The following is a 27,585-nucleotide window of genomic DNA, read 5'->3' as shown; positions in this document are numbered from 1 at the left end:
GACATGGTAAGCTATTTGAATTAAAAAAAAAAAGTGACATTTGGCAGAATTGACATGACATGACAATGACAGTGACAGACAGCATGCATTGTGTCGGGGCTCACACAAAAGTACACGCTCAGAGTACACGTGAATAAATTGGTTTGAAACTTCGTGAAATTATAAATTAAGCGCCTTTTAGTTTCAAATCAAAGCCTTCTTATTATAATTATTTATTTTTATCAGTGTCTACTAAATTTAAGTCAGATATAGTGAGGTTAGTCTGGCAAGTTTTTAATTATTGATAATATTAATATTTCGCCATGTGTGGCAAGAAATTCACATCAGCTATTTTAGATCTAGCCATTCAATAGACTCTTAAGTAATTTATCTGTAGTTCCAGAGGCCACAATGAGAGTACGCAAGATAATACTCCACCGTCGTCAATGGACGGTGACGAAATCGCGGGCATGGAGGACGAAGAGGGCGTGTTATATTTAGACGAGATGGAAGAAGTGCAACTTGAAGACCTAGAAAGAGCACTGAATGAGCCGGAAGAAGATGTAGACATGGAACCACCAGAAGATTTAGCAGCCCTTGTTTTTCTCTAAACATGTTGGGTCGGTATTTTGCAGTGACGTCCACCCTAGTGGAAAATTGGCTGCAACAGGTGGAGAAGATGACAAAGCATTTGTATGGTCAGTACAAACAGGCCAAGTGGTCATGGAATGTACAGGACATAAGGACTCTGTTATTTTTGCTGGATTCAGTTTTGATGGTGTTTATCTTGCAACAGCTGACATGTCTGGGCTGATCAAAGTGTGGAAATGTAATTTAGAGGACAATCAGCAAGAACCATGGGCTGCTGTATTTGAGTATGAAGCAGAGAATTGACATTTGGCTTGTGGCATTTCGGTGCCAGGGTACTCATATGCGGAGCTATATCGGGAGATATTTATGTGCTTAAATAACCCTCAGGTGAAACCAAATTATTGCAAGGTCATAACACTAAAGTTGAGTGTGCTAAGGTAAGTTCAATCTTATGGTTATAAGAGTAACATTACTGATTGAATGATTTTGATAACCAAAACAGCCTAAACCACTGGAGCTATTTGGTCTTTATCAATGTTGCATAACCTCCTGAGTCTAGACATTTTTTAACAAATTTAGAGTGTAAGACCTAGACGTGGTTGACCTGCTTTGTTTTTTTGGATATTACAGTAGAACCTGCTTAATACGATCTCCCGCATAATACGCCATTTTATGCCGGTCCCTGCAATTTTAGGCTTGTTTTCATACATTTTTTCATGGTTAATGTCTCGCGTCCGCTTAATACGTCATCTAAAGTTATATTTTTATTATAAATTACCCACATTGCATCGTCATACAATAAATTAATAAATAATAAAATAATAATAATCCACTATCCAGATAAGTTTGTAGCCCTGTCTAAGTGATTACACTTACTCGTAGACTTCATTTGCTCATTATCACCGCTGCCGTATTTTGATATGTTTTAAAGTTTCAATTCAAATTTGTGAGTTATTAAATTCTTATCTTCATTTGTTAGTTCAATGAATATCAAATTTAAAAGAAAAGCATTATCATCAAGTCTTCCATTCTAAATAAACAAATTACATGAAATAATATTAATTTTTTTTCATGTTTAATACAATTTTTCGTTTAAGACGTTTTTTTGCTTGGTCCTCTCAGAATCGTCAATTCAGTTAAATTCTTGAAAGTATAGCTCCATCGATACTATCAATGATTCCTCCTATGTTGAGGTTGGAAAAGACACTATCAGTTTAGCCATTGTTCGGTAGGTTCAGTGTGCGGTCTCAGAATCGTCTCAAGCGAGTTCTACTTTATTTCAAAAAATTTAAAATTCTTTTTCAATGGACAGTTTGTACTTATAATGTACATTCGGCGTTATTCTTAGTGTAAATTGTTCTTTATAAAGTACGCGAGGACTCAGGAGGATAAAATATACCCCCACCAAATTTCACATTTGTAGACAGGATAAAAAATAGCCTATATGTGTCTTTCCAATGCAACACGGCGAAAGCTGCACCTTGCCTGCCCCCTGCTTGGAGTGTTGAAGCAAAGTCCCCAAAACATATCTTTACCGAAGAAGGTTGTCCTGGTCTGCAGCCACAAAACACGCGGAGCATCGCCAATGTAGTGTGCAGTGTTGCAGCAAGCCACGCCTCTGCTGCCTTTCAGTAGTTTAGATATGTAGCAACTAGGTGGGAACAACATCCCACTGGCCAAATTAGGGACCTGCGACGAGTGATAATGTAGCTTAACACAAAACTAAAAAAACATATGCACGACATCAGAAACAAAACTTTAGCACATACACCAGTTGCATTTTAAGTTTTATGTGAGGTATGTGTATAGCAACAAGAGTAGGTACCTTTTTGTTTGGCGGCCCATCTACCCTTTTTTTTGCTATGGATGTTGTTCGATTGCTTAGTTGAGAATACTTATTGTTATATTGCGCTTTTTAGGGACAAATCCAATTGGGACCTGTAGAAATTAAAATTAAAATTAAATTAAACATGATAGGATAGATCAAATTGGATAACAAAATAAATAAATACTGCATACCTGTCTGTTTTCTCAGCTGTTTTAACACGTTGGTTTTTTTAGGCTATATAAATGTTGATCACCATTTGCACGGCCTTATTTATTTGAACACAAATTGTTTCATGGCAACTGTACTGATACTTTTTATTCACATTTCTTTACTATTTGGGATACAATAAATAAATAATAATAATGTATATCCAACTTTGTATCTTTCTTAGTGAATAACTTTTTAGACTCGCATTTGTTGGCATTATCACCGCTGCCGTATTTTGATATGTTTTAAGTTTCAATTCAAATTTGTGAGTTATTAAATTCTTATCTTCTTTTGTTAGGAATGAGATTTTAAAGAAAAGACTGGCATACAAGTCTTCCATTTTTAATACTAAACAAATTTTGTAATGTTAGTAATTTCTTTTTAATTTTATTTAAATCGGAAAGCGATTTTTATATTTTTAAAGTAAAATCCATTCGATACTCAATGATCTGTCCTATGTTGAGGTTGGAAAAGACACTATCAGTTTAGCCATTGTTCGGTAGGTTCAGTGTGCGGTCTCAGAATCGTCTCAAGCGAGTTCTACTTTATTTCAAAAAATTTAAAATTCTTTATTCAATGGACAGTTTGTACTTTATAATGTACATTCGGCCGTTATTCTTAGTGTAAATTGGTTCTTTATAAAGTACGCGAGGACTCAGGAGGATAAAATATACCCACACCATTTCACATTGTCTTACTTTGTGTTATTTCCAAAGGTCCTACTATTTGCATACCAAATTGTATCCAAATATTTCCAACCATTTTAGCATGAAGGAGTAATAAACACACATGCATACATACACTTACAAACTTTCACATTTATAATAGTAGGAGCCTGCAATTGTCTGTGAAAAATTCATTTATCATGATCCATGGAAACCTATCAATTTTGAAACATTTTCTAATTACGTCCATACTAAATTTTGCAAACAAACTACTAATAATATTAATAGGATGTGTAAACTTTATTTTTCAGATGTTCAAAGATGGTGTACGTTTGGTAGCAGGGTATGAAGATGGAGTTGTAAAGGTGTGGGATCTGAAGTCCAGTGCAGTTAGTTACCAAGTTAATGCCAGTGTACACAATATGAGGGTGGCTGCTGTGGATACTCACCCTGAAAACAATCTATTGGTTTCTATTTCTAGTGATGGTAATTTAATTTTTTACTACCCTTTACCTGCTGCTTTGCGCACATAAACCATTAACAAAGTGTAGCCGTTGAATAGAAATTTCAGGATTTTTGCCAATATTCCTGTGAAAATTCCCAAACGTTACATCATGGATTTTATTAATGCTGCATAGAAACACTCACTTTTTGACTTATAACATTAGTTAGAATATATATTTTTTTAACTTATATTTTAACAAGGCTTTAGTACACCAAATGTGACTATGTCAGCGTCATGAGGAGCCTCAGATATAAACACTACACAGATCATACACTCTCCCTTACTTGTATGGTCGGTTCCCTGACTTATGTATCCACTTTTTCATACTAGTTGCATAGAAAAGTGCATACTTATGTTAGGGCACCGACTGTACAGTCGCCATCAGATATTTCGGAGCGGCCAAGGTGGTCAAAAATATCAATAAATGAACTCTAATACCTTAATAATAGAGTACATGTGTCAATATTTTTGACCACTGGCCACTCCTAAATATCTGATGGCGACTGTACTAAAACCATGTCTCTAGATGCAAAGGCCTGTCTAATGAACCTGTAAATCAGCATCGCTTCTTCTGAAATCAGCCAACTCAGAATCACATTTACACCTCCGTAAAACAAGCCCCACCATTAGTTAGAATAAGAAACAGTACCTGGGCGACAGAGCTTTGCTCGGGCTAAAACTCGTTATTAAACGTTTTTCCAGAGAACTAGATCAATTGGTCATCCCCATAAACCCCTACATACCAAATTTCATCGAATAATATTTATAATAAGTATATACAAGAATATGCATCCATATTCCGCACATGGTTATAAAAAAATATTATTTTGTTAGTGATGTTAATATTGTTGTGATTTTTTCAGGAAAAGTGGTTTTGTCTACATCACTAGCAAGCGGAAAAATCGTAGGTCAACTACAAGCAGACGATGATTTAGAAACTGTTGCCTTTCCAGAGGACCCACAGTTAGGATACTTTGCCTTAGGTAAACCCCAAGAACTTGAATTATACTAAAGATAAGCTGTTGCTCTGACCTCGAATCCCCATCATAAAATCCACCAGATCATGAAAACCCTAGGCACATAAAACGCCGCCATTTTATGATATGTCCAAAAGTTGATCAGACGTAACATGGTGTAACGTATTTGGCAATAATTATTATGGGCACATAGTAAAGTAATTGCGTTCTTGGTTACTACTGGGCACTTTTACTGTCACACGTTTTTAAGCTTAGGGAAATTAGGTACAATTGCGACTACAACGCGCGAGTGAAGCGAGCTCGCATCGGAAGCGGCCGGTGAAGCGCCGGGCCCAATTTCAGTCATTATCTACGCTATTGTTCCATCAAATAAAGGATAACAATCTTCGAGATTATAGGCTTTTGGTGTCCTACTTATTAGATGTGATTAATGGTGTGAAACGAGTGCTTGATGAACCTTTATAACAAACAACAAACGGACAACGCAAAATAATATTCACTGTGTCATTGAACAGAGGCCTCATTTTGTACTCGGATTATCGAACTCGGAATCACAATAGTTTTCACCAGCTCTTTCTGTCACACGGTATAGAATGAGATTGGAAAGAGATGGTGAAAGCGGCCGCGAGTGCCTGCACGTTAGACAATATGGCCTATGGCTCACAATCAGTCAAATACCTCTTACGGCTATCCTTAGTTAGTACACAATCCACCAAAAATGTACTAAGTCCTCAATCCTATTAAGATCCGTTATTTTGTTTTCAGGGTCATTAAAAGGCGAAGTTGGCATATGGGACATAGGCAGACAAATGCTCCGCCATCAATGCACCAAGGCTGATGATGAATCAATCATAGGGGTCACCAAGATGATATGGGTGAAGGGCCATCTAGTGACAGGATGCCTGGATGGCTCAATCCGCGTGTACGAGGGTCGGTCCGGAGACAAGTGCCTTACATTAACTGGTCACAGATCGGAAGTACTCGACTTGTGCTATAACGCAACTGAAAACATTATTCTAACCACGTCAGACGATGGCACCGCAAGGATATTTAAATATGAATTAAATAAAGATAGAGTATAATAGTTTTTTGTTTTTGTTTTTACCAGTATTATCACTAACTTCATTCAATGGCCGCTATTGTTAAGCTATCTACAAAATGTATTATTTATTCATCTTCTGTTTATATTAGACATAGTGAACTTTATTGTAATAATTTTATCTTTATCATTGTCCCTTCCGTATTGCTTCTCAAAAGTCCACTTTCTGCTTAGTATCTTTTCACTAATATTTAGTTATTACATTAATCTACCTATGTCTTGTAATATTACTATTCCTTGACGATTGGGTGCACTGTAGACGGTATGAATTTTGCAATCATCGATTATTTTCATCCTGACCCTAATCGTTTCATATGCTTCTTAAAACTGGTTCTCTATCGTTTGCCCGAATTTCATATGACATAAATCGTTTTCCATAATTTTCATTTGCCATTTGTAATTTATTTCTGAAATAGTATTTTCTTCAGAGTTGATATTAAACTAACCTAACCTAACCTACTGCATTCTATAAGGTGGCATTTAAAAAATCTAGAAAACAGCACGGTTCTCTAAAGTAATGGTATACTTACGCTTAGAACGCGGTATATTATGTACCTTTCGTAAAAATTTAGATAAGTAGTTCATTAATTATTTTGTTACGTTTGCCAAAACTATGTAGGTAAGCATACAGTAGCCACAGTCATTATAAAAAAAAAGTTGTATTTATGTTCTTGGGATACGGCCCTGTGACAGACAGACAAATGGACAGCTTAGTCTTCGGGTACGGAACCCTAAAAATACCAAAGTGCTTGTTGTACTATTGGTAAGTACTGTCATTGACCTCCGTGCTCTCAAATGAATCGTTCATATCCTGTGTTAAGATGTAGGTACTACAATAGGTAGTATTGTTGATCTTAAAGGAGGCTGAGTACCTACCTATTTAACTATAAAGAACCCATGCCACGTTATCACTTATCGGATAAAGATGACCAGTTATCGGTGAAAACTACGCTAATACACAGGCAAGAGGAACAAAAAGAGACAGATGAACCAAAACCAGTTGCTCAAACTTCGCAGAGAATTCACAAATTTGGATAGTCGCATCTAGTTTGAGCTTTACGACTCAGTGAAGACAACTGACTTCATTCCGGCAGCCGTTTGCTCATAAACCGTTTTGGATATTGAGTCACCTCCGTGCCGGCAGACGGCGCGGTTAGTGGGGTTACTGCTAACCTTAATGGAATAGTAAAGTAGGTGTGCGTAACGTTGAACGCCCGTCTCCTTGGCTGACGCGCTTGCTAAGTTCGTCAGCTAAACTAAATAAATTCGTCCTACTCCTATTCATAACTCGAAACGCGGAAATCTTAACTTAACGTCACTTATAGTCGTAAAATCTTGTTAGGTATAGCCGCATGTTAACCTCGATTTTCTGGATCGGGTTCAATATTAAGTTTTAATGTGGTGTATATTTTAACCTGAAAACATAGAACAATGTGACTAAGTACGGCCTCTGACATTTATTAAAGTTTGGCGCGTTATCAGCTACTTGTATTTTATCAATTCATGGCGTTTTCATGGTGTTGCTCGCACGTGGTGGTTCCCGCCGCCGCTCATTCGCCGTCCGGCCTGCGCGGAGTGATGCAATGTTTGTCTGACGCTGCTCAGATTTTCAGCAAATTAACATTATGATTGTTTTGCCCGCGAGTTCATCTGTAACCCCATGTGCCGGGATTTACTGACAGCAACTAGTGAATCTAATCAGATTAAAGTTCCGCTTTTATTCAGTGCTCTATTTATTTTTACGATTTCTAAAATGGCAAAAGTGTCGGCTTCTGAGGGACTTAAACCGAAGGCGATGGAGGTCGGAGAGAGAACTGAGGGTGTGCAGGGAGGTGTACGGCTGAAGAAGGAATTGAGTCTGTCGAATGGGGTGGCCATAATTGTGGGGGTGATCGTGGGATCTGGCATTTTCGTGTCCCCAAACTTGGCTCTGAAATATGCAGGCTCTAAAGGCATGGCGCTTATTGTATGGATACTGTCTGGATGCCTCTCCATGATCGGGGCCCTGTGCTACGCGGAATTAGGTGAGTACCTATTTAAAATTTAATTAACATTTAACATAGACATGCCTTATTTTTTTTTCGCGGTATATAGGTACTTTGTGAATGATAACGTTTACAAGCGATATAAAATGTACAGATTCTAGAAATTACCTTTTACAGATCCAACGAAATTCCTAGTTCTTCGTTTGTGCACCGAATATAAATAGTTAAAATAAGTTTACCAACTCAACCACAAAACAGATAAGTAGCGCAATTACGATAGCACGTAACGTGTGTCGTAAATAATAGGTATTGTTTTCATTAATTTTATTTCATAGGTTCCAATAAGTTATTTCAGAATATGTATTTAAATTAAGTCCTTGATACTTAGGTAGGTAAGCAGGTACATTATTGCTCACATCGAATTGATTTTTGATGCAATTCCGAAATAGCAGCCCCGGATCTAAGGGGGGGAAAACCGGCGCACTTGCCCCGGGCGGCAGTTTCATGGGGGCGCCAAATCCTTGAGACAAGAAATGAAGAAGAAAAGAAGAAAAATGCTACTCATTGGCAGTTTTTCTCAAGCACTGAAGGGAGGAGGCGCCACCATCAAGGTTTTGCCCCGGTTCGAAAAAATCGTAGATCGGGGGCTGCGAAATAAAGCTAGAAACTAAATATCAAAAATACAAACTGAAATATAGATGCATAGAAAAACCAGAAAAATAAGACCAGTGCTGGGAATCGAACCCAGGTCCTCGGCATTCCGTGCCACGTGCTATACCACTACACCACCACTGGACGACCTCTGGACACTCCCCTCTTCCACTCTCCTCTGGTTCTGGACGGAATGCCGAGGACCTGGGTTCGATTCCTAGCACTGGTCTTATTTTTCTGGTTTTTCTATGCATCTAAACTCATATCGAAAATACAAACTGAAATATCAGTATGTATTTTCGATATGGGTTTTACGGGATGACCGTAAAGTAACAAAAAATTTGGAATTGAAATAAAAAATACAAAAAGATTCCAAAAAACCAGTCTAGAAACTAAACTAAAAATTCCAATGTACAAAAATATCAAGAGTAATATTACCTAGTTATTCTGTGTATCCAGCTATCCACGTATTTTCATACAAACTCATCCAGCCATTTTAGCGTAAAAGAGTAAAATAGGTAACAAACACACACAATACCTACACACAAACTTTTACATTTAGTAGGATATAATTTAAGTAGGATTTAACAGGATACTTATGTGATTGATTGGATAAGAAATACAACTGAGATTTTAAGCGGTACAATAAACTGCATCGGTATTAATTGCAACCAACAAGAGAATAAGTACCTAACCTACTTTACAAACGCGTTGCACCTGACCTAATAAGTAAATACCAAGTAAATACTGTAATGCAGTAACCTGCCGAAAAGTACCTCTCATACTCTAATACTCTTATACTTTTTCTGAAAATCTAAATAAAAAAAAAGTTTTCGGTATTTGCACATTAAGTACCACCTAAAATCCAGCAAAAATATAGATTTCTACGCCCAAAATAGGGTTCCGTAGCCGTAACGAAAAAAATCAAGTACCTACTTACAACTAGACTAGACACAGACATGGCGAAACTCTAAGGGATACCGTAAAAAAAAATTCTGAAAATTAACCAAAAAAACATTTTTCGGTATAGTTGCTACAAAAGTACCTACCTATATATCCGCGCCAAAAATGCGTGTAGCTCTGTTCATTGTGCGTGCTGCCAGGCAGACACCGTGCGGTGAGCGTCTCGGACGCGCAATTCACAGAAAAATCGCTCACAGTGGCACGGCCGCCCGAGTGCTTGTGTGTAGAGTCAAATTTCTTATGTATCTAACCATTTTACTTAAATGTACGAAAATGCTAGAGCCGGGAATCGAGCCCAGATCTTCGCCAGTCCGAGCCGTGCTGTACCCCTACCGACAGTACCTACACCATATCCAAGCTTCCATTTCACGGCAAAATTTCTCAATGTGTTCTCGAGACGGTTACTATTATTAAAGATAATTTGCAAGTTATTTGTCACCAAGCGCTATAAAGAAGACTTCAAATGATTGGTCGGATTTTGAACGTCTTCGCTTCTGTGGAAGCGCACGCTAATATACCATCGATCATCTAACTGCATTACCTATCGATTTCTTCTCATGCCGTGTGATTTCGAAAGTTTCTTTGCACGTTAAGTGCGCGGTGCCGTACACCCTCAGAAGATTAAGTTTTTTAGACTCCAACATTAATTTGATAATAATTTTTACTAGTATCACAATGTGCTAACACCACGTTAAAAACAATGGCCTCAATTGTTCCGCGGGAACTATGGATTTAGGATTGATGTACAGTTTTTCTCCCCGAGGGACTTTAGTTTTAAAAAGTTAGTAGGTACGTCATTTTAGACTAAAGAGGTTTCAAGTCAGCCAACGTACATTTTTAAAACTTAGCTATAACTCAATTTTACCCCATAAAAATTTGCCACGCGCGCTTCATGAAACTTCGTTATTTTTATATTTAAAATTTATTTATATCAAATTGTTTTGCAATCATTTTAGTAAATATTTTTTTAGCATGTTGGAACAATCTGGCCGTAAGACCATTCAAATTCTAAACTGAACACAGTTCTTAGCCATTAACTATGGTAGACGGTAGACGACTCGAAAAAAATGATAATCAGGGGGGCTACTATGAAATTCTAAAATCGAAGTTCATATCGATTTCCTGGCGCTAATATTATTCAATATGAGAGTGAAAGGTAGGAAGGTACGATACGAACTTCGATTTTCGAATTTTGTAGTAGCCCTCTATATTGGCGGGTAGCCATTATTTTACTCAGTTGTTTTCTTAGCGCTTTTCTTTTAAGAAAGGTCAATGCATAGAGATGTCAATGGGTAAAGGAGACTGGCTTATGCCTATTTCTACTTCTTGGTAGGGTAGGTAACATTCATTGATAATATTGTAATTTTTTTGTCGTTTTATTTTTAATATATGGATCTTTTTTTTTAAGTACTCAAATTGTATCGGTTTCACTGTTTTATTGTGTTTTTTTTAATGTATGATGACCAGATGGTCTCAAAGGAAGACCAGCGCCGTTCGCTAGACCGGCAGATTGCTGATTTGGGACCATTTCGTGACATGCATAACTTATTTTTTTTTCTCTTTTTATTTCTTTTATCCATTGTTCTCATGTTTGTCACGAATAAATATTTTCTTTCTTTCTTTTCTTTCTTTCTTTTGCCGAGCTGTGAAGTGTTTGGACACAAAGAATTTATTTTTTTGCATTTTTTCCTCGTAATGTGATGAAAATCATTGTGTGTATCACGGGCCGTAAGGGAATTACAAACTCGAGCTGTGAATTGTGTCTCTGTGTGTCTTTTACGCCCCTTAATACACAATGTTCTATTTTCCTCTCTTTTTAGTGTCAATAATCTAAGATAAAATTGTTTAATGTCAACTGCTCGTAGACGACCATGGCCTAGTGGTTAGAGAACCTGACTACGAAGCTTGAGGTCCCGGGTTCTATTTCCGTGTCGGGGCAGATATTTGTATGAAAAATACGGATGTTTGTTCTCGGGTCTTGGGTGTTTAATCTGTATTTAAGTATGTATCTATCTATATAATTATATTTATCCGTTGCTTAGTAGGTACCCATAACACAAGCTTTGCTAAGCTTACTTTGGGACTAGGTCAATTGGTGTGAATTGTCCTGTGATATTTATTTATATGCACGAGGTACTACTAAATATATCCAATTTACCATAGGTGTCCCTACAATATTTGATGAGTTCCCTCGATTTCTTTAAGATCCAATTATCAGATCCTGATTTGGTGCTTATGGGACCTAATTGAAGGCATTCCTAGACGAACGCAAAAAAAATATTTTCAAATCGGTTCATAATGACGTAGTTCTGATGTAACAAACATAAAAAACAACCGAATTGATAACCTACTCTTTTTTTGAAGTCGGTTTAAAATTAATGACAGCAAAAATGTACCGCAAAGTCCTACACGACAAAACAAAAACAAAATACCTAACGACTTTACCTACGACGACTATCTATTGATCAAGATCGATGAAGTTAACTGGAATGGCTATTTTCTTTGGAACATTAAGATATTTTAATTATTTCGTATTGTATGTAGCCTGATTAAATTGACGATTTAATTATTCGTTTCTATTATAGACCGCACCCGTTATTGGTATGTAGGGACTTTCGCAAAAGTCACGAGTATAAACAAACAAACAAACAATATCCGTAGCCTTATCCCATTAATTTTATCATTTAAACCCATTAATCTAGTATGAAAAGAAAGTACACGTTTATCAAGGTCGATCATGGTATAAAAATGCGTCATTCGAGATATCGTTACATATTACGGTCAAATAATCGTGAACGTGGGCTTAGTGGTACCTAATAAACACGATCAATACACACAAGGCAAAGAATTCCGTAACCGTAAAATATACACAATCAATATTTGTTAAAATAGTTTTCTACCTACATTTATTCGCACTCCTCCAAAAATGGCAAAGGGCGAGTTTGATGGTAAAGTTAACCTTACCCTGAATTTAGAGGGGAAAATCTTAATTGACAATCAAAGACTGAACTGAGCTGAATTACCTACGGTCAGTGGGATGGATTTATAAATTGCTTAATCAAATGCATAAATTTACTTAAAGTTGAAGAAAGGGTTCTTCAACTTTAAGTAAATTTATCTCAGTTTCGAATTCAGGTGCGCGTCTTGACCAGCTAGAAGAAGCTCTTGTATATCTACAGGGAGTCTCTGACCATGGGGCTTTAATTCCGAGGTTCGATTCTACTCACATAACTGAGCTACTTTTGTTCTGCAACTTAAAAAATATGATCATTGTTAATTAATTTAAGTTTTTTCATACAGATTAAATGTAATTTTCAATGTATGCCATTCAATACAAAATTGACAGCACATTGATAAAAATGTTTCTCTATGATATGTCAAATAAATGTCAAAAATTACTAAAAGGCCCCCGTACCAAGAGACAGCGATAAATACATTGATTCAACGATTAAACTTTGAGGATCAATAAATTATCCGAAATCAAGTTATTTGAAAATGTTACAAAACAAAAGTTGCTTAGTTATGCGAGTAGAATCGAACGTTGAATTTAAAGCCCCATGCTCAAAGACACCCTGTATATGCATCTATCACGAATAGAGTGCCGGTCATTTTGAACCACCTGACAGTTCATGTCAATGTGTCACTCAGCTAATATAAGAATGTACTTTTCTTTTCATCGCTATATATTAGGGTCTCTCCACATGATCGATTGTATATATACCTAGTGCCATCCACGAAGACGCGTGATTTTGTCAAAATTAACCATTAATGATATCGTGAATGACTCTACCTATACTTTTTAACCAGCTGTTTTCCATATTATACAAAATACCAAAGGATACAGAAATATACCACCGTCCCAGCACTGGCAGTCTCTAAGCTAAGCCAGAGACAGACGAACAGATGGACATGGCGAAACTATAAGGGCACCAACCATTCATGGTTACCTTTTTATTTCCAGGAACAATGATTCCCAAGTCGGGCGGCGAATACGCGTACATCGGTGAAGCGTTTGGTCCTTTGCCGTCCTTCCTATTTCTGTGGGTGGCATTGTTCATCCTGGCTCCTACAGCCAACGCCATCACAGCGTTGACTTTCGCACAGAACATCCTACAGCCGCTGTGGCCGGCCTGCGAAGCCCCGGATTCTGCCGTCAGTCTTATAGCTGCACTGCTCACGTGTAAGTGTCGTCTATCTTAATTTATTTAGGTACTAAAAGGTGCCTAATCTAATCCATTCGGTAAGAAGTCGTTTACACAAAATAAATAGTGAGGGTACAGATTTATTTATGCATACAGTCTCAGGCTTTTGTATTCCTTGAATCTCAATCCAGACCCTATACTACGAAGTTCGAAATTTAAACTTCGTATGTATATTATGTTATGGACAAAGTGATTAATTAGGGCATTATGTATAAATGCCCGGGCATTGTGTATAATGCCCCGGAATAATAAAAATCTACTATTAAGATAACTTACCTACTTTACGGATTTTGATAGTTGTTTAAAGATCTTTTAAAGATTCATTTAATTTGACGTAAAAATAAAAAAATAGTAATGCGTCATCTTCTTTTATTACTTTGCCAAATAGGGGATAGACATTATGTATAATGCCCGTGCAATATAATTAATTGAATAGTTTTTATCCAATTGCTATCTCATATTGGTCATTATTCATAATACCCGGGCATTATGAATAATTACCAATTTATCACTTGGTCCACAACATATATACCATACCATCCCACTGACACTAACGGTGTTTAATTTTATAAGAGAGTACGACGGATAGTATGATAAGAACTTAAAATTATTCCCTCAATTGGCATCTCAGAATGCAAACTTCGAGGAACTTCATGTAGCCTTTTAACTTTTGAAGATGGGTTTTAAGTAGATAGCGTGTCTTACCCGGAATGATCGTTACCAAAAGCGTTAGTCTTATCATATGTTATAAACAACGTAGGCATGCAGAATCCATCACATATTGAACACGTTTGCTGAATGCCATTCTCATAAACCGGCCAAGAGCGTGTGGGACACGCCCAAAATAGGGTTCCGTAGCCATTACGAAAAAATTAAGTAATATTTTGCTAAGGATTTCGTATTTTATACGGAATCTTCCCGACTTAGCCGACTTAGCCGTTATAGTTTTCCTTGTAAGTTTGATATACTTACTATCATACTGATTTTTTTTTAATTTTTTCACCCACCGGTTTAGATTTTAGAGGGGGGCGGGTGACGCTCGATTTTAATGAAAATTTGCATTTTAAAGTTGAATATTTCGCAAAAAAAAAAACAATGAATCGTAAAATCATTTTAGCAAACCCTGGTTTGCTAAAACGATTTTAAATGGTTTTAAAACCAAATGGTTTTAAAATACCTATCCAACGACACCCCACGCTATAGGGTTGGATGAGAAAAAAAAATCACCCCCACTTTACGTCTATGAGAGGTACCCAAAAAAAACTTTTTTTTATTTTTTTATTGTACCATTTTGTCGGCATAGTTTACATATACATATATCCGTGAAAAATTACTGCTTTCTAGCATTGATAGTCCCTGAGCAAAGCCGCGGACGGACGGACAGACAGACAGTCAGACATGGCGAAACTATAAGGGTTCCGTTTTTGCCATTTTGGCTCCGGAACCCTAAAAAGGAACGGTACCCGTTCGTAAACTAGTTCATCCACATAACATTTAAGTACCGGTAATTTGATCTGCGTGCTCCTTTATGAAGTATCACAAAACTCGACTGCCATAATAATACATACCTATATGTATACAGTTTCTCAAACAAGCTGTTTATACTTACACATAATAATGCATATTTTAATTGCATTCCCAGAAACGTAGCAGCAAAAGCAATTTAACTTTTTTCGATTTTGAGAACAGGGCACTTTGTCATTACCCCATACTGGGAACTGGTTAAACTCGCCTTATTATTTTCGGACCTTTTGTTGGGATGGGGTGGCAGTATGAATAATTTATGACGTCTGAAACATGTGCAATATGCATGGTATTTGATTAAGCAGTGTTGATAAGATATACAACAAAATATTCGTTTATTTAGATTTTAGATACTTGACAGCCTGTTCTTTTATTAATTTGAACGCAATGTGGTGGTAACAAGAATTTTATCTGTGTGTGGTAGGTAATATCTGAATGTGAAAATACAACCGAATTGATATGAGGCTGATTTTTGGTAAGTACTTAAATATTTGACAAAAAACTTTAATTTATTTTTATAATCAGGACAACCCTTAACAGATTAACAAATTATTTTGCTGAAATAATCTGCAATATCCACATGGCCTTATATTAACTGTAGCTTTTACTTATTGAAAATGGGGCATTCATTAGATACGTATTAAATGTAGGTCAATGTAGGAAAATTCGTCACTTTCTTACCAATGACGTATTTTAGTTGGAGCAAAGTAGCGTACTCGAGCGAGTATTTTCACTGCTTCGGTCATTAACATCTAAGTTCGTGTGTTGCGAAAGTTGGCGAACTTGCTCGTAAGTTCATCTTGCACTAAAGAGATAGGAATATTTGTTGTCCACGAAATAAACGCTTGTGTGTGCTAGTACCTACCAATCTAGGTAAAATGTAGGTTTAACTACGAGTAGGTAAGTATTGTAAATTTATTTTCGTTTCTCGTGCTCGTAAAGTTCGTATTTATGCTGGATCTAGGCTATATCTTTTTCACCTCAGCACCTCAAACTGGCAGGTTTTGCTATGAGAAATCAGTGAGCGAAATCGCATTTTGCTCACTCCGTGAGACAAAGTAACTTTTTAATTATTTTTTTTAAATGCTGAGTACAGTGTTGGGTCTACTCACTGAATTCCAAATATTTGAACTTTACTTTGATTGATTTGATGTCATTTCACTTCAACACGAAAAAAGCGAGAGATAGGATCAAATTTGTTAATTACAATCTTAAATTAAATTTTTGGTATTAAAAATATATCGAAATATTTCCAAAGTGTAAATTTTCCCGATCTTTTAATAAAGTATGCAACCTCGTTGCACAAAAGCCGCTTTTCTTGTTTTTTTTTTTAATGCCTATAGAACGCCTAAAATGCCTACAGTTGGAATAGATATTTGTTAAATTGAATGAATTTTTAACAAATCTATTTATGTTTATGTAATAGAAATCCTAATAAAATTCATATTTAAAGGTTTTATAACATTTATAATACATTATACGTTTATTGTTCAACCTTTTTAATTACCCCAAGATGAGGCTTTTTGCAGTATTAAAAAATAAGTGTGACATAAGGACAAGAAGTTCTCTAATTACAATGCATGTTGCATGTTATGAGTATGAGATTTGTATTGTAGCTAGTGGACACTTTTTATGGTTTTAAATGTGATTATTATATTTGTTTATTAATAATCGGATTCTATTTAAAAAAAATGTTTTTGTTTTGTGAACAGGTAGGTATATGTGGTTTTATTCTTATGTTACATTTAAATTATGTTCTCGCTGCTGAGGTGAAAAATTGTATGTGTGACACGAGACCAAAGTTTTATTGCATCTCGTGTATTTGAATCCCTTGCTGCTCTCAGGATTCTAACCTAGAATCACTCGCTGAATCCTTCGCTTACTCGGGATTCAAAATCAACACTCGCCACAAAAAACAACTTTGCTCTCTTGTTGCACAAATAACTATTTATGCTCTATACATGCATAAAATAAAATCTTCGTCTAAGACCAAGGTAATTAGGTGTAAAAAGTCACAAACAAAGAAGTTTCTACATACTTATTTTTTTTAATAATTTTAATTTACATAAAACTAAAAATCAAACAAATCAATCAAAATAGATCAATAAAACTAGAAACATATAATTATAATAGTAATGCGTGAATATAAAAGGAACATAGTAAGTAAACAATTGTTTCCACTGTTGCTATTTCATTTCCTCGCCATCGAAGTGAAAAGCAAAGTGTAAAACTCGAGCATTAAACCGATTTTCCCCTCGACGTGTCTATCCACCCTCGCCGTACCGGCTTGGGTGGCTATTTGAACATCTCGGGTAAAATGGGTCGTTTTATGCTCTTTTTATGCAATCTACTATTATCCCACTATATTATAAATGCAAAAATTTTGTAAGTCTGTTTGTTTAATTGTTTGTTACCTCATCACGTCTAAACCGCTGAACCAATTAAGACGAAATTCGATACCTATACAGATAGTTTGAGTCCGGGAAACGACAAAGAATAGTTTTTATCCCGGAAAATTGCATATTTCCCGCGGGATTGCGATAAACGCGAGCAACAAGCTACCCTAAACTCAGGTTTCTATAGTCCTAGCATTCATCAATAGTCCAAACGGACTTTTTAATATTTCGAACAATTACGGAACTGCTAACGTCATCTAGGACGTTCATCGCAGCCTAATCCAATAGAAAATGCACGATGAAACTCCTAAACGTTATTCGGACTATTGATGACCGCTTGGGACTATAGAAACCTGAGTTACGGTAGTGGAATATATTTATAAGCGGCCAGTTTAAATTTATACTAGTAACTACAGTATAATTCTAAAGAAATTACCAAGGAGCATAGCTTAGCCGATGCAGCCGGTCCTAAAGTGTCGTGAAGAAGTATCGGTCTTCGTCAAACAAGGCTGGCCGGAGCCGTGGCCGCGTCTTTATAGCGCGGTGGCGCGGTCGCGGTCGCCGGCGCAGATTGCGCCTGACAGGATAATGAGAGCTTCCTCCCGCATCGCTGCGACACACACTTGTGCGGAATTATCTTGGCGAACACACACCATTGCGTAAGGGCACTTATTATCTGGGCACAAAACGCTGCCCTAACGGGTGTGAAGTCGTCGCTCATTGTTTAGTATAACAACCGCCGAACAACAGATGTGGGTCAAAATACCTCGAAGCTAAAGTGGAACTAGTTTGCCAGTCTATATTTGGGCCAAAATGCAGGACATGGGAGTCCTTAGACCTAATTTAGCAACCCTAAAAATCCACAGCAATAGTACACATCGACCAAGATCTTGATTTTTTGTGTCTATGCTTAATAAAAGTTCCAATTATTTGCTAAGTAATTGCAATGTAAATCATATCTACATAACTCAGACTTATGTTCCTCGTCGGGAACCGTGAACATTTCAATAAAATATTTATTTTATTACATCTTTATGTACTATATAATAGTGATGTAACGAATACTCGCATTCGCATTCGCAAATATTCGCATGTTTTTGCATATTCGTATTCGCAAAATTTTTGCGAATGTTTTGCGAATATGAATATCAGAAAGAAATACAATTATTAGATTAGTAGGTTAATAAAATTAAAATACATTAATTTCTTATGTTTTTAGGGTTCCGTAGCCGAATGGCAAAAAACGGAACCCTTATGGATTCGTCATGTCTGTCTGTCTGTCCGTCCGTATGTCACAGCCACTTTTTTCCGAAACTATAAGAACTGCACTGTTGAAATTTGGTAAGTAGATGTTAATATCTGAACCGCATTAAGATTTTCATACCAAAATAGAAAAAAAACAATACATTTTGTTGGGAGTTCCCCATACTTAGCAAAGAAACTCAAAAAAAATTTTTTTCCATCAAACCTATAGGTAAAATAAATAAATAAAATAAATATCACGGGACAATTCACACCAATTGACCTAGTCCCAAAGTAAGCTTAGCAAAGCTTGTGTTATGGGTACTAAGCAACGGATAAATATAATTATATAGATAGATACATACTTAAATACATAGTAAACATCCAAGACCCGAGAACAAACATTCGTATTTTTCATACAAATATCTGCCCCGACACGGGAATCGAACCCGGGACCTCAAGCATCGTAGCCAGGTTCTCTAACCACTAGGCCATCTGGTCGTCTAAAAAAAGGATAGGTGTGTGGTAACTATGGATAGGTCTTCAAAAATGATATTGAGGTTTCTAAGTAATATCATTTTCTCTAAAGTGAATAGTTTGCGCAAGAGATACTTGCAAAGTAGTAAAATGTGTGTCCCTGTAACTTCTAAAATAAGAGAATGATAAAACTAAATAAAAATATGATGTACATTACCATGCAAACTTCCACCGAAAATTGGTTTGAACGAGATCTAGTAAGTAGGTTTTTTTTAATACGTCATAAATCGTAAAGTAAAGGAATCTTTTATATTATGTTACTTGCTGCTACGGAACCCTCCATGGGCGACTCCGACTCGCACTTGGCCGCTTTTTATACAAGAAAAAATAACTTAATCTCGTAATCACATTAAATATTATTTATTTATTTACTTTGCGATGCGTTTGTAAAAACTCGGTAATTCTCGAAACAAAGTATAACCGGAACGCACTTCGTTCGAACGAGACTGCCATAGACAATTGGGGCCAGAATAAAAATTGAATATTCGCATTCGCGTTCACATTCGCGAATGTTCAAAAAATTTCATTCGTTACATCACTACTATACAATACTGAAAAAACGACTTTTAGCTCAATTAATTCAAAATTAAATAATACTTTTTTTTAATCCTGAAAATTTAAAAAGTTTAATAAGTTTTGATGAATGACTATATAATGTTGTACCCTATGAGATATTTTTTTATCATGATGTAGGTAAGTATTAATCCTTTGAATCGTCCTAATTGCAGGTTTTCTCACGGTTATCAACTGCTACGACGTGAAATGGGTCACACGGCTGCAGGACTCCTTCACAGCTGCAAAGATCCTGGCCCTGCTGCTGATATTCTTCGCCAGCCTATGGCACCTGTTCCACGGCCACACAGAAAACCTCCAGTCGATGATGGAAGGGACGAAAACATCGCCTAGCGCTATTGCCATCGCGTTCTATTCAGGCCTTTTCTCGTATTCTGGATGGAATTACCTTAATTTTGTGACTGAGGAACTGAAAAATCCTTTCAGGTAGGCACTATCTAACGAACTGAATCGTGGCTCACTGTAGAACCTTTTCGTAGAAAAAGTCATAGTGACATTACATTGCTTGACAAGGGAATTCATTATGACACTTACTGTGAGAGCGTTCTACGGTGGGTCAGGTCAGGAATCAAATGGTTTGACTGTACCTACATCTCTATGGTTAATTTTTTAATGTAAGAAAATGACTCAAGCAGAATCTATAAAAGTTTATCTACTGTTATTTTATTTACTAAATAACATCTTAAAATAACTTTTTCAGAAACCTTCCCCGAGCTATCTGCATATCAATGCCAGTGGTGACCATAGTGTATGCGCTAACCAATGTGGCATTCTTCGCTGTGCTGTCCAACGCTGAGATCCTGTCTTCAACAGCCGTCGCCATCACCTTCAGCGAGAAAATACTGGGTTCCTGGGGATGGATCATGTCATTATTCGTCGCTCTCTGCACGTTTGGGTCCTTAAATGGAGCGATATATGCGTCATCGCGACTGTTCTTCGTCGGAGCCAGGGACGGCCATTTGCCGCTGGCGATATCGCTGATTGATATCAAAAGGTTGACACCAGTACCATCGCTTTTATTTATGGTAAGGTTCTTTTTCATCTCTCCTGTTCGGAAAGTTTAATTTTCATGGGTAGATAGCCGGGTGGAAATTTGCGTTTTCATCTCAAGGGTGGAAAGTTTTTTTTTTTAATTTTTCGATTAGCCACGGAGTCGAAGATAATTGGGTTAGGTACGTCAATGACACTATTTTCACGTTTCGGCATGGCCATCTAGATGCACGTCGTGACCAACTCGATTTTTTTTATTGTCGGTTGTGGCAAGTGGCCAGGTCGAAAAGGTACCGTTGGAGGTTGGATATAAGTAAATTCATTTATTATTTTTCTCTTTTATTTTTGGTGTATTTTACTTTCCTCACAGTCGAAATGAAAAGTAGAGTGTCTAACTCGGTAGAAATTACGCATTTCCCCTCGAACTATTGGCGCTTTCACTTCGTTCGAGCGCCAGAAATATCTCGGGTGAAATGGGTCACTTTCCACCCTTGGTTATCAATCTAATATTGATTTCATAAATCCTAAACATTATTTTAGACACATAAAAATATAAACTAGATATAACTCTGCTTTTTTGATAATCAAATTAATTTCTATGTCAATGTTTGTAAATAAAACTGTCCAAGTGCGTGTCCGGTCAAGCGCAGCGTAGAGTCCCTATTATTTAATATGCGACAAATATTCAATACCTACTAGTTCCTGCAATACTTCGTCCGCGAAAATTTTATTTCTATGCAATTTTCTGGAACAAAAGTTTTCTATGTGTTAATCCAGATTATATTTCTTTTATATATATCTGTGATCCAAATTTCATTTTGCGTGATAGAGTAACGAACATCCAAACTTTAGTATTTTTAATATTAATAGGATTTAGTTTGATCGCCCATTATTCTCTCTTAATTCTACTCTCTTAAACTCTCTTTAGATTTTTTCACGAATCTAAAACGATAATTTGGGTTACACCTGAATAGAAACGTGATTTCCGCAAACTTGCAATATTATTGAAAGACCTATCCTAACAACACTTAAAATCACGGGGTAAACGAGTACGTACTCCAAAACACTTTTTTAAATTAAAATTTAAAAAAACGGCCTGCTACGGAACACAAAAAAATTTGAAAAACTTTACGTTTAAGATATGCATAGCACTACAAAGTGCGAACACGCGTTAGTGTTACCAATCAGCGCCCACTCATAAGTTTCAATTAACGCAGCCATTGGAACGGAAAAATGTGATCGCGTTTGATACGGTCATAAGAGAAAGTAAATGAGTAGGTATGAATGATAGAAAAATGCAATTCGTTGCCAGCACGAGAGCAGTGTTGCCAATATAAAGGATTTTCCTCTAAAAGGGATAGGGATAAGTTTAAACTCATCCCCTCTCCTTCAACAAAAAAAAATGATCAGTGGCTGCATTTTTGCTTTTATTTTCGTTAATTTTGTCAAAACTCGTGAATTTGTGTGTACTAGACCTTACCTGCGGTTTCCCACGCGTAATAAGTACCTACCTACATTGGATCGTATTTCATTAATTTTGCACATAAAATACCCGCACCAAACATGTCCTAAAAATTACGGAAAATAAGAAAGAGCCCATAACATCGATTTGATTATGAAAATTTGATTAGCGCGCAGTCACCTCATTAACTTAGATGAGGGAGTCACTTAAATATTTAACGATGTTATTTAACGAAGTAATTGTTAATTGAAATTGACAATTTCTTTTGCCACTTAAATATCTGGCAAATTGAAATGCATCAAGATTATGCTTTGATTACGTTTGACTATTAGTAATGCACGTGTTATCAGCGTCGCGAAGTGCCAAGCTACCTACCTAAACATGGATCTACACTAATTTACACTAATAATAATATGGAGGTAAATTTGATGTGCAAGGTCCGTTTGTTTTTTGTTTGTTCTTATGTAGAACCCCTCTACAAGAAAGATGTTAATTAAATAACTGAAAACCTTACACATTCCAAAAGTATTTTTTCATTTTAAGCATTTATTTTCGAATACCTTTATTATTTCCAAAAATATTCGTGTGTTTTGCTAACTCAGTAACTCTACTTGGTTTCTAACTCTGCACTACACTATTCCAGATAAACAAAGCTTCATTTTACTGTCCAGAAATGAGCGGAATGATGTTTTCTGTGATAAGCCAATTGGCGCTAGTATCATGAAGTTCGTTTGACAACTTTAATATTTGTGTTATTTTTGTGTTAGGTTTATAACTAAATGAGCCAATCGCGAGTCAGACTGTAAAGTCAACCGGACCACCGATACTAACGCGATCTCACGATATTTTGCCTGTCAAGTCAAGAAACCCTTATTTTTGAAAGTTGCGGGATGGTATTATATTGTAACTCTCTATTGTACATAAAACATATGTAAATTACAATTAACGAGTTTTTTTTTAATGGTTTTCTTTGGTGTGGGAGCTGGGCCGTAGGCTACGGGACAGGGATTGCGTCCCCCGCTCCGGGTCTTACCTGGTTCAGCAGGTGGCGCTGGCCATACAGCGCGGAAATGATGTGGCTGGCATTATGGGCACCTTTGAGCCGGGTACGACGCGGAATGGTGGTTTTAAGGTTGTAGTTTAGGTCTTAGTTTGTAGTTTATATTATAGGTTTAAGTTGATTTTATTTTGTTTATTTTAATTTTAGTTGACATTGTTGGTGTAATTTAATTTTCCTTAATAAAGATCCTATTCATTTGTTTTATTATCAAGAGAAAGAGATGCACAAAGGCGAACTTGTCCCTTAAAGGGATCTCTTCCAGTTAACCTTTGAACGATTGAAAGGACAACAGAAACAAGAGTAAACACTACAATAGAAAGATAAAAGGACCGAAAAAATTAAATTAGCCTAAACATCGTATGGCTGTAAAGCAGGAATATAAACAGAATGGTGTAGGTACAGCTACTTTTGACGCTGGCAATACTTGCGTGAAAGATATTTTCTTAGATTTTGTGGATTGAGTTCGTTTCTTGCGGAACTTTTGCCACGCACGATAAAACTGTGGAATCAGCTTGCAGTGCCAGTATTTGCGGACCAATACAACTTGAGGATGTTCAAAAAACGAGCCTACTCATTTCTCAGAGGGCCGAGAGCGCATCCGTAATTCAGCTTATGTTATGGATGTCCGTGGGCAGCGCTGATTGCTTTCCACCAGGTTACCTGCCTGCTCGTTTGCCCCCTATCATATGTATTTAAAAAAAAACTACAGACATGCACAGAGGAAACAATATTTTAGATCACTTCATGTTCATGTGTATAGTAGATATATAACAAGAGAGTATACTAAAACTTCATTGTAGTAAATACTTATAAATGTTTTGTTGTATGATAAGAAACACTATGTAAAAATAATAAAATAGCGGCCGGCCATGGCGTCTATCGTTGCAGAAAAGGAAATTGTTATGTTTACCGCCGGAAGAGCGTATGTTCACAAACTAGTAGGTATTGCTAGTGTTAAAATTAATAGATATACCTACACAAGGCATACTCACACTATCTGATAATAATGTTCTACACATTTGGCTAATGCTCCAGATCGTTCAACGGCTGTATTTTAGCGTTACCTACCAAAACAAGTATGTCCAAGGTAAATCGTTAATTTTAGTTCATGGACATATTAGACAATTTTGGTACTTAGTGCAAAAATACGGTTGAAACGCCTCTGAGCTTTGCCCACCTATATATTTAAGGTACAGTCTAGGAAACTGAATCGCGTACCGGATTGGAACTTTTGTGCTACTGATGTCATATAGACATTCCATATATCTGCCAAAGAAATCATAGTGAAATTGATTATGAAAAGGTCCAACCCTGGTACACGAATCAGTTTCCCCGATCAGTTGAGGAAAGTGATTGGCGTAACAGGTTGGAACTTTTTCGCAATCAATTTGGCGATGGTTTCTTTGTAATGATGTATGGAATGTTAACACATTTGTAGGTAAAAGATAGGTGCGTGTTTCACTTTATTCGACTGTACAACCAGCATCAAATGTAGCAAAATTTCTATACCTCGTCACTTAAGAAGATCCGGTATTATTACGGTTTCTGTTATTTGATAATGATAAAAGTTTATTAAATCATCTAATTGCTAATGCTTTTTCTTTCCAGTGCTTGATGACACTAGTGCTGCTAATCTGGAACAACGTGGAAGCCTTGCTGGTGGTGGTGACGTCGATGGAGGCGCTATGCGTGACCAGCAGCGTCACGGGGCTGCTGTGGATGCGGTACTCCAAGCCAAACCTCAAGCGCCCCATCCGTGTCAACCTGGCCCTGCCCTGCGCATTCTTCGTCATCTGTATCTTCCTCGTGATACTCTCCTGCTTCACACACCCCGTAGAACTCGGCATCGGCATCACCTTCACCTTACTTGGCATCCCCGTCTACTTCATATTCATCAAATGGCAAAACAAACCCATGTGGCTCCAAACAGGCTGCCACAGCTTCAACACATTCATCTCAAAACTATTCATCTGCCTACCAGAGGACTCTAAAGAATTATGATCAAATTTTGACCAGTGCGTGACAATTATTTGTAAGTGCACTTGTGTTGTTCTTTTTTAAATGTGTTATTTATTTTATGCTTTTATACATAGATTTGTATGCTTATTTATATAGGGTTAAGTCGGCACATTCCGTCAATTACAAATTGACAATAATTTGGTACGCTTGTGATAGGTTACTTTGTTGTTATAAGTATGAATGGAACCTATACCTGAATAAATGAAATTTGACGTTAACTCTGTCCGTCCTTTTCATTCGCCATTATTTAACCAGATGTTTGGTAGGCATGAACGTCACACCTCATTTTAAGTTTTTAATATGCCCATTGCGTTAATTTAGTAAATAAATAATGGCATGTAAATAAATTATGGAGCCATCTTTTGTTATTTTCATGTCGAGCTAGCGTATCTTCGTTTATAGGTACAGACAGACCTACCAGCTTGACGTACAACCTACATATCATTGATTTAGCTACATATAGCCTGCACGGGTATGGGACGAATACTGTAGATACGATACCTATTTAAACAAATGGCTGGACCCGGTTTTTCCAATCTTTTTAATAATGCGACTCCTTAATAACCCCATCCACTGCTGAAATGTTCGGGATACTTACCTTCGTTTTAAATGTTAAACATATAAGGTACTAATTAACAAATTAGGTACCAATATTTTACAGCTGATAGTAAGTACTCGTGTCGAGTAGACTTAAGTATAAAATATTTAAAAGTTTATGTTACTTTTTGGAGATAATTAGAGAATCAATTTTACTGCGTAAAAACACCCAGTTAATGAGATAATTAATAGTCAGTGATTAAAACTTCTTTGACTGTCTTGACTGTCACGAGTAACTGCGGCCACTTCACTTAGATACATAAAAAGTTTTCCAACCAATCGCTGACGGTTATGACAAACGACGGTTCGCTTGACAGAAAGTGTTAAATATCTTGTCACTCAAATGCACAGGCTGATCATATTTGGGTGGAATGATAATTTATTTATTTTGTTCAGGAAATTAAAACAAAAATATCGTATAAAAAGTTTTCTTAATTTATGTTTAAAGTTAATTGTTTTGATCTAATTTAACGTCTCTTAAAATATTAGTACTTAATTTGTTAGCACCTTATACATTATATGTAGTGTAGGTACGTCTTCAAAAGTAAAATATCGCGTCGCTAATTGAATTCTGGAAAACTATTGCGCCTCTGATAATATTCTCAGAATCAACGTATATGTAAAATGTTAAATTCTGTAAACTTAATTACTCACGTAAACATGTTTATGTCATTTTATCTAACTTACCTACACTAAGTTTGAAATGTGATTTCATTAATATTACTTTGTTTACATCCAAAATCATTAAGCTCAAAACACATAATTATTTATCATAACAAATTACTTTCATTGGAAAGTATCGTTTATTTATTTCATCGCAATTTTATATTTTTTTTATTTATTATTTTTATTCATTGATTCCTCAACCCTCCACATAGCAATTTTTTAGAAATCGCTAGAGATATTTCCGAGTTCAACGAAATAAATAAACAAAATTCGAGAATATTGCTCATTTAAAGATATGATTAGGTATACGACTAGCTGTGGCACGTACGGTCGAACCAGTTGAATCATGACCCAGGGTGGAACCTTTTCATAATCAATTTGACTATGATATCCTAGACAAAAGTATGAGATGTCAACATGACATTAGTAGCACAAAGGTTGCACCCTGGGTCATGATTCAATTTGTTCGACTGTACATAGGCTGAGACTTAGCTGAGATGATGATGATAATGTTTTATGTTTATTTGGGCAAAAAACCGTACAATATAAAAAAAGTTAAACATAGGCCAGCTAATATGCCACTATAATGATTTCAATCCCTTTCCCGGACGTAGAAAAGAGCGACCCTAGCGACATCCGGTATCGAATAGAAGCACTAATTGTACAGGTCTTTGTATCATTCTTCTTATGAGAGCTTCTTCAATACATTGTTTTCGGATTATTCTGACTTTAAATTTCAATAAAATACTAAACCAGGTGACCGTTAAAGTAGTAGCTATAACAATATCGACTGGCGCTACTTAGTAGCCTACTTATAAGAGTTAACTATCAATAGAGATCAGAGTTGTAGAGTTACTGTCACCGCGA

At 36.4% G+C, this 27,585-nt stretch overlaps 2 protein-coding genes across 3 annotated transcripts; both read left to right on the top strand.

The window, feature by feature from the left end:
• Positions 1-144: 144 nt before the first annotated feature.
• On the top strand, positions 145-5,838 carry LOC141426720 (angio-associated migratory cell protein). Its single transcript, XM_074085849.1, is given in 7 exon segments — positions 145-256; positions 377-581; positions 583-862; positions 865-1,007; positions 3,582-3,756; positions 4,639-4,758; positions 5,518-5,838. Coding segments are annotated over 6 exon segments (1,191 nt in total). The 5' UTR covers positions 145-256; positions 377-425; the 3' UTR covers positions 5,835-5,838.
• A 1,348-nt stretch (positions 5,839-7,186) lies between these two features.
• Positions 7,187-25,673, top strand: mnd (L-type amino acid transporter minidiscs). Of its 2 annotated transcripts, XM_074085847.1 has the most exons (5): positions 7,187-7,875; positions 13,412-13,630; positions 20,080-20,350; positions 20,625-20,949; positions 25,045-25,673. In XM_074085847.1, exons 1-5 carry the CDS (start codon positions 7,512-7,514, stop codon positions 25,435-25,437), a joined length of 1,572 nt encoding a protein of 523 aa, XP_073941948.1. In that variant the 5' UTR covers positions 7,187-7,511; the 3' UTR covers positions 25,438-25,673. The 2 variants fall into 2 exon arrangements, with proteins under 2 accessions (XP_073941948.1, XP_073941949.1); XM_074085848.1 differs by lacking the exon at positions 13,412-13,630.
• The last annotated feature ends 1,912 nt before the right edge of the window (positions 25,674-27,585 follow it).

The sequence above is a fragment of the Choristoneura fumiferana genome, chromosome 3, assembly GCF_025370935.1.
Source record: "Choristoneura fumiferana chromosome 3, NRCan_CFum_1, whole genome shotgun sequence".
Classification (NCBI taxonomy): Eukaryota; Metazoa; Arthropoda; class Insecta; order Lepidoptera; family Tortricidae; genus Choristoneura; species Choristoneura fumiferana.
The sequence above is the reverse complement of the archived record's forward strand: the minus strand, read 5'-3'. Positions and strand labels throughout refer to the sequence as shown.

Coding starts and splice junctions, on each gene's coding strand:
- mnd (XM_074085847.1), top strand. CDS start 7,512: ATGTGCCGGGATTTACTGACAGCAACTAGTGAATCTAATCAGATTAAA. Junction 13,631..20,079: donor TATAGCTGCACTGCTCACGT/GTAAGTGTCGTC, acceptor TCCTAATTGCAG/GTTTTCTCACGGTTATCAAC. Junction 20,351..20,624: donor GAACTGAAAAATCCTTTCAG/GTAGGCACTATC, acceptor TAACTTTTTCAG/AAACCTTCCCCGAGCTATCT.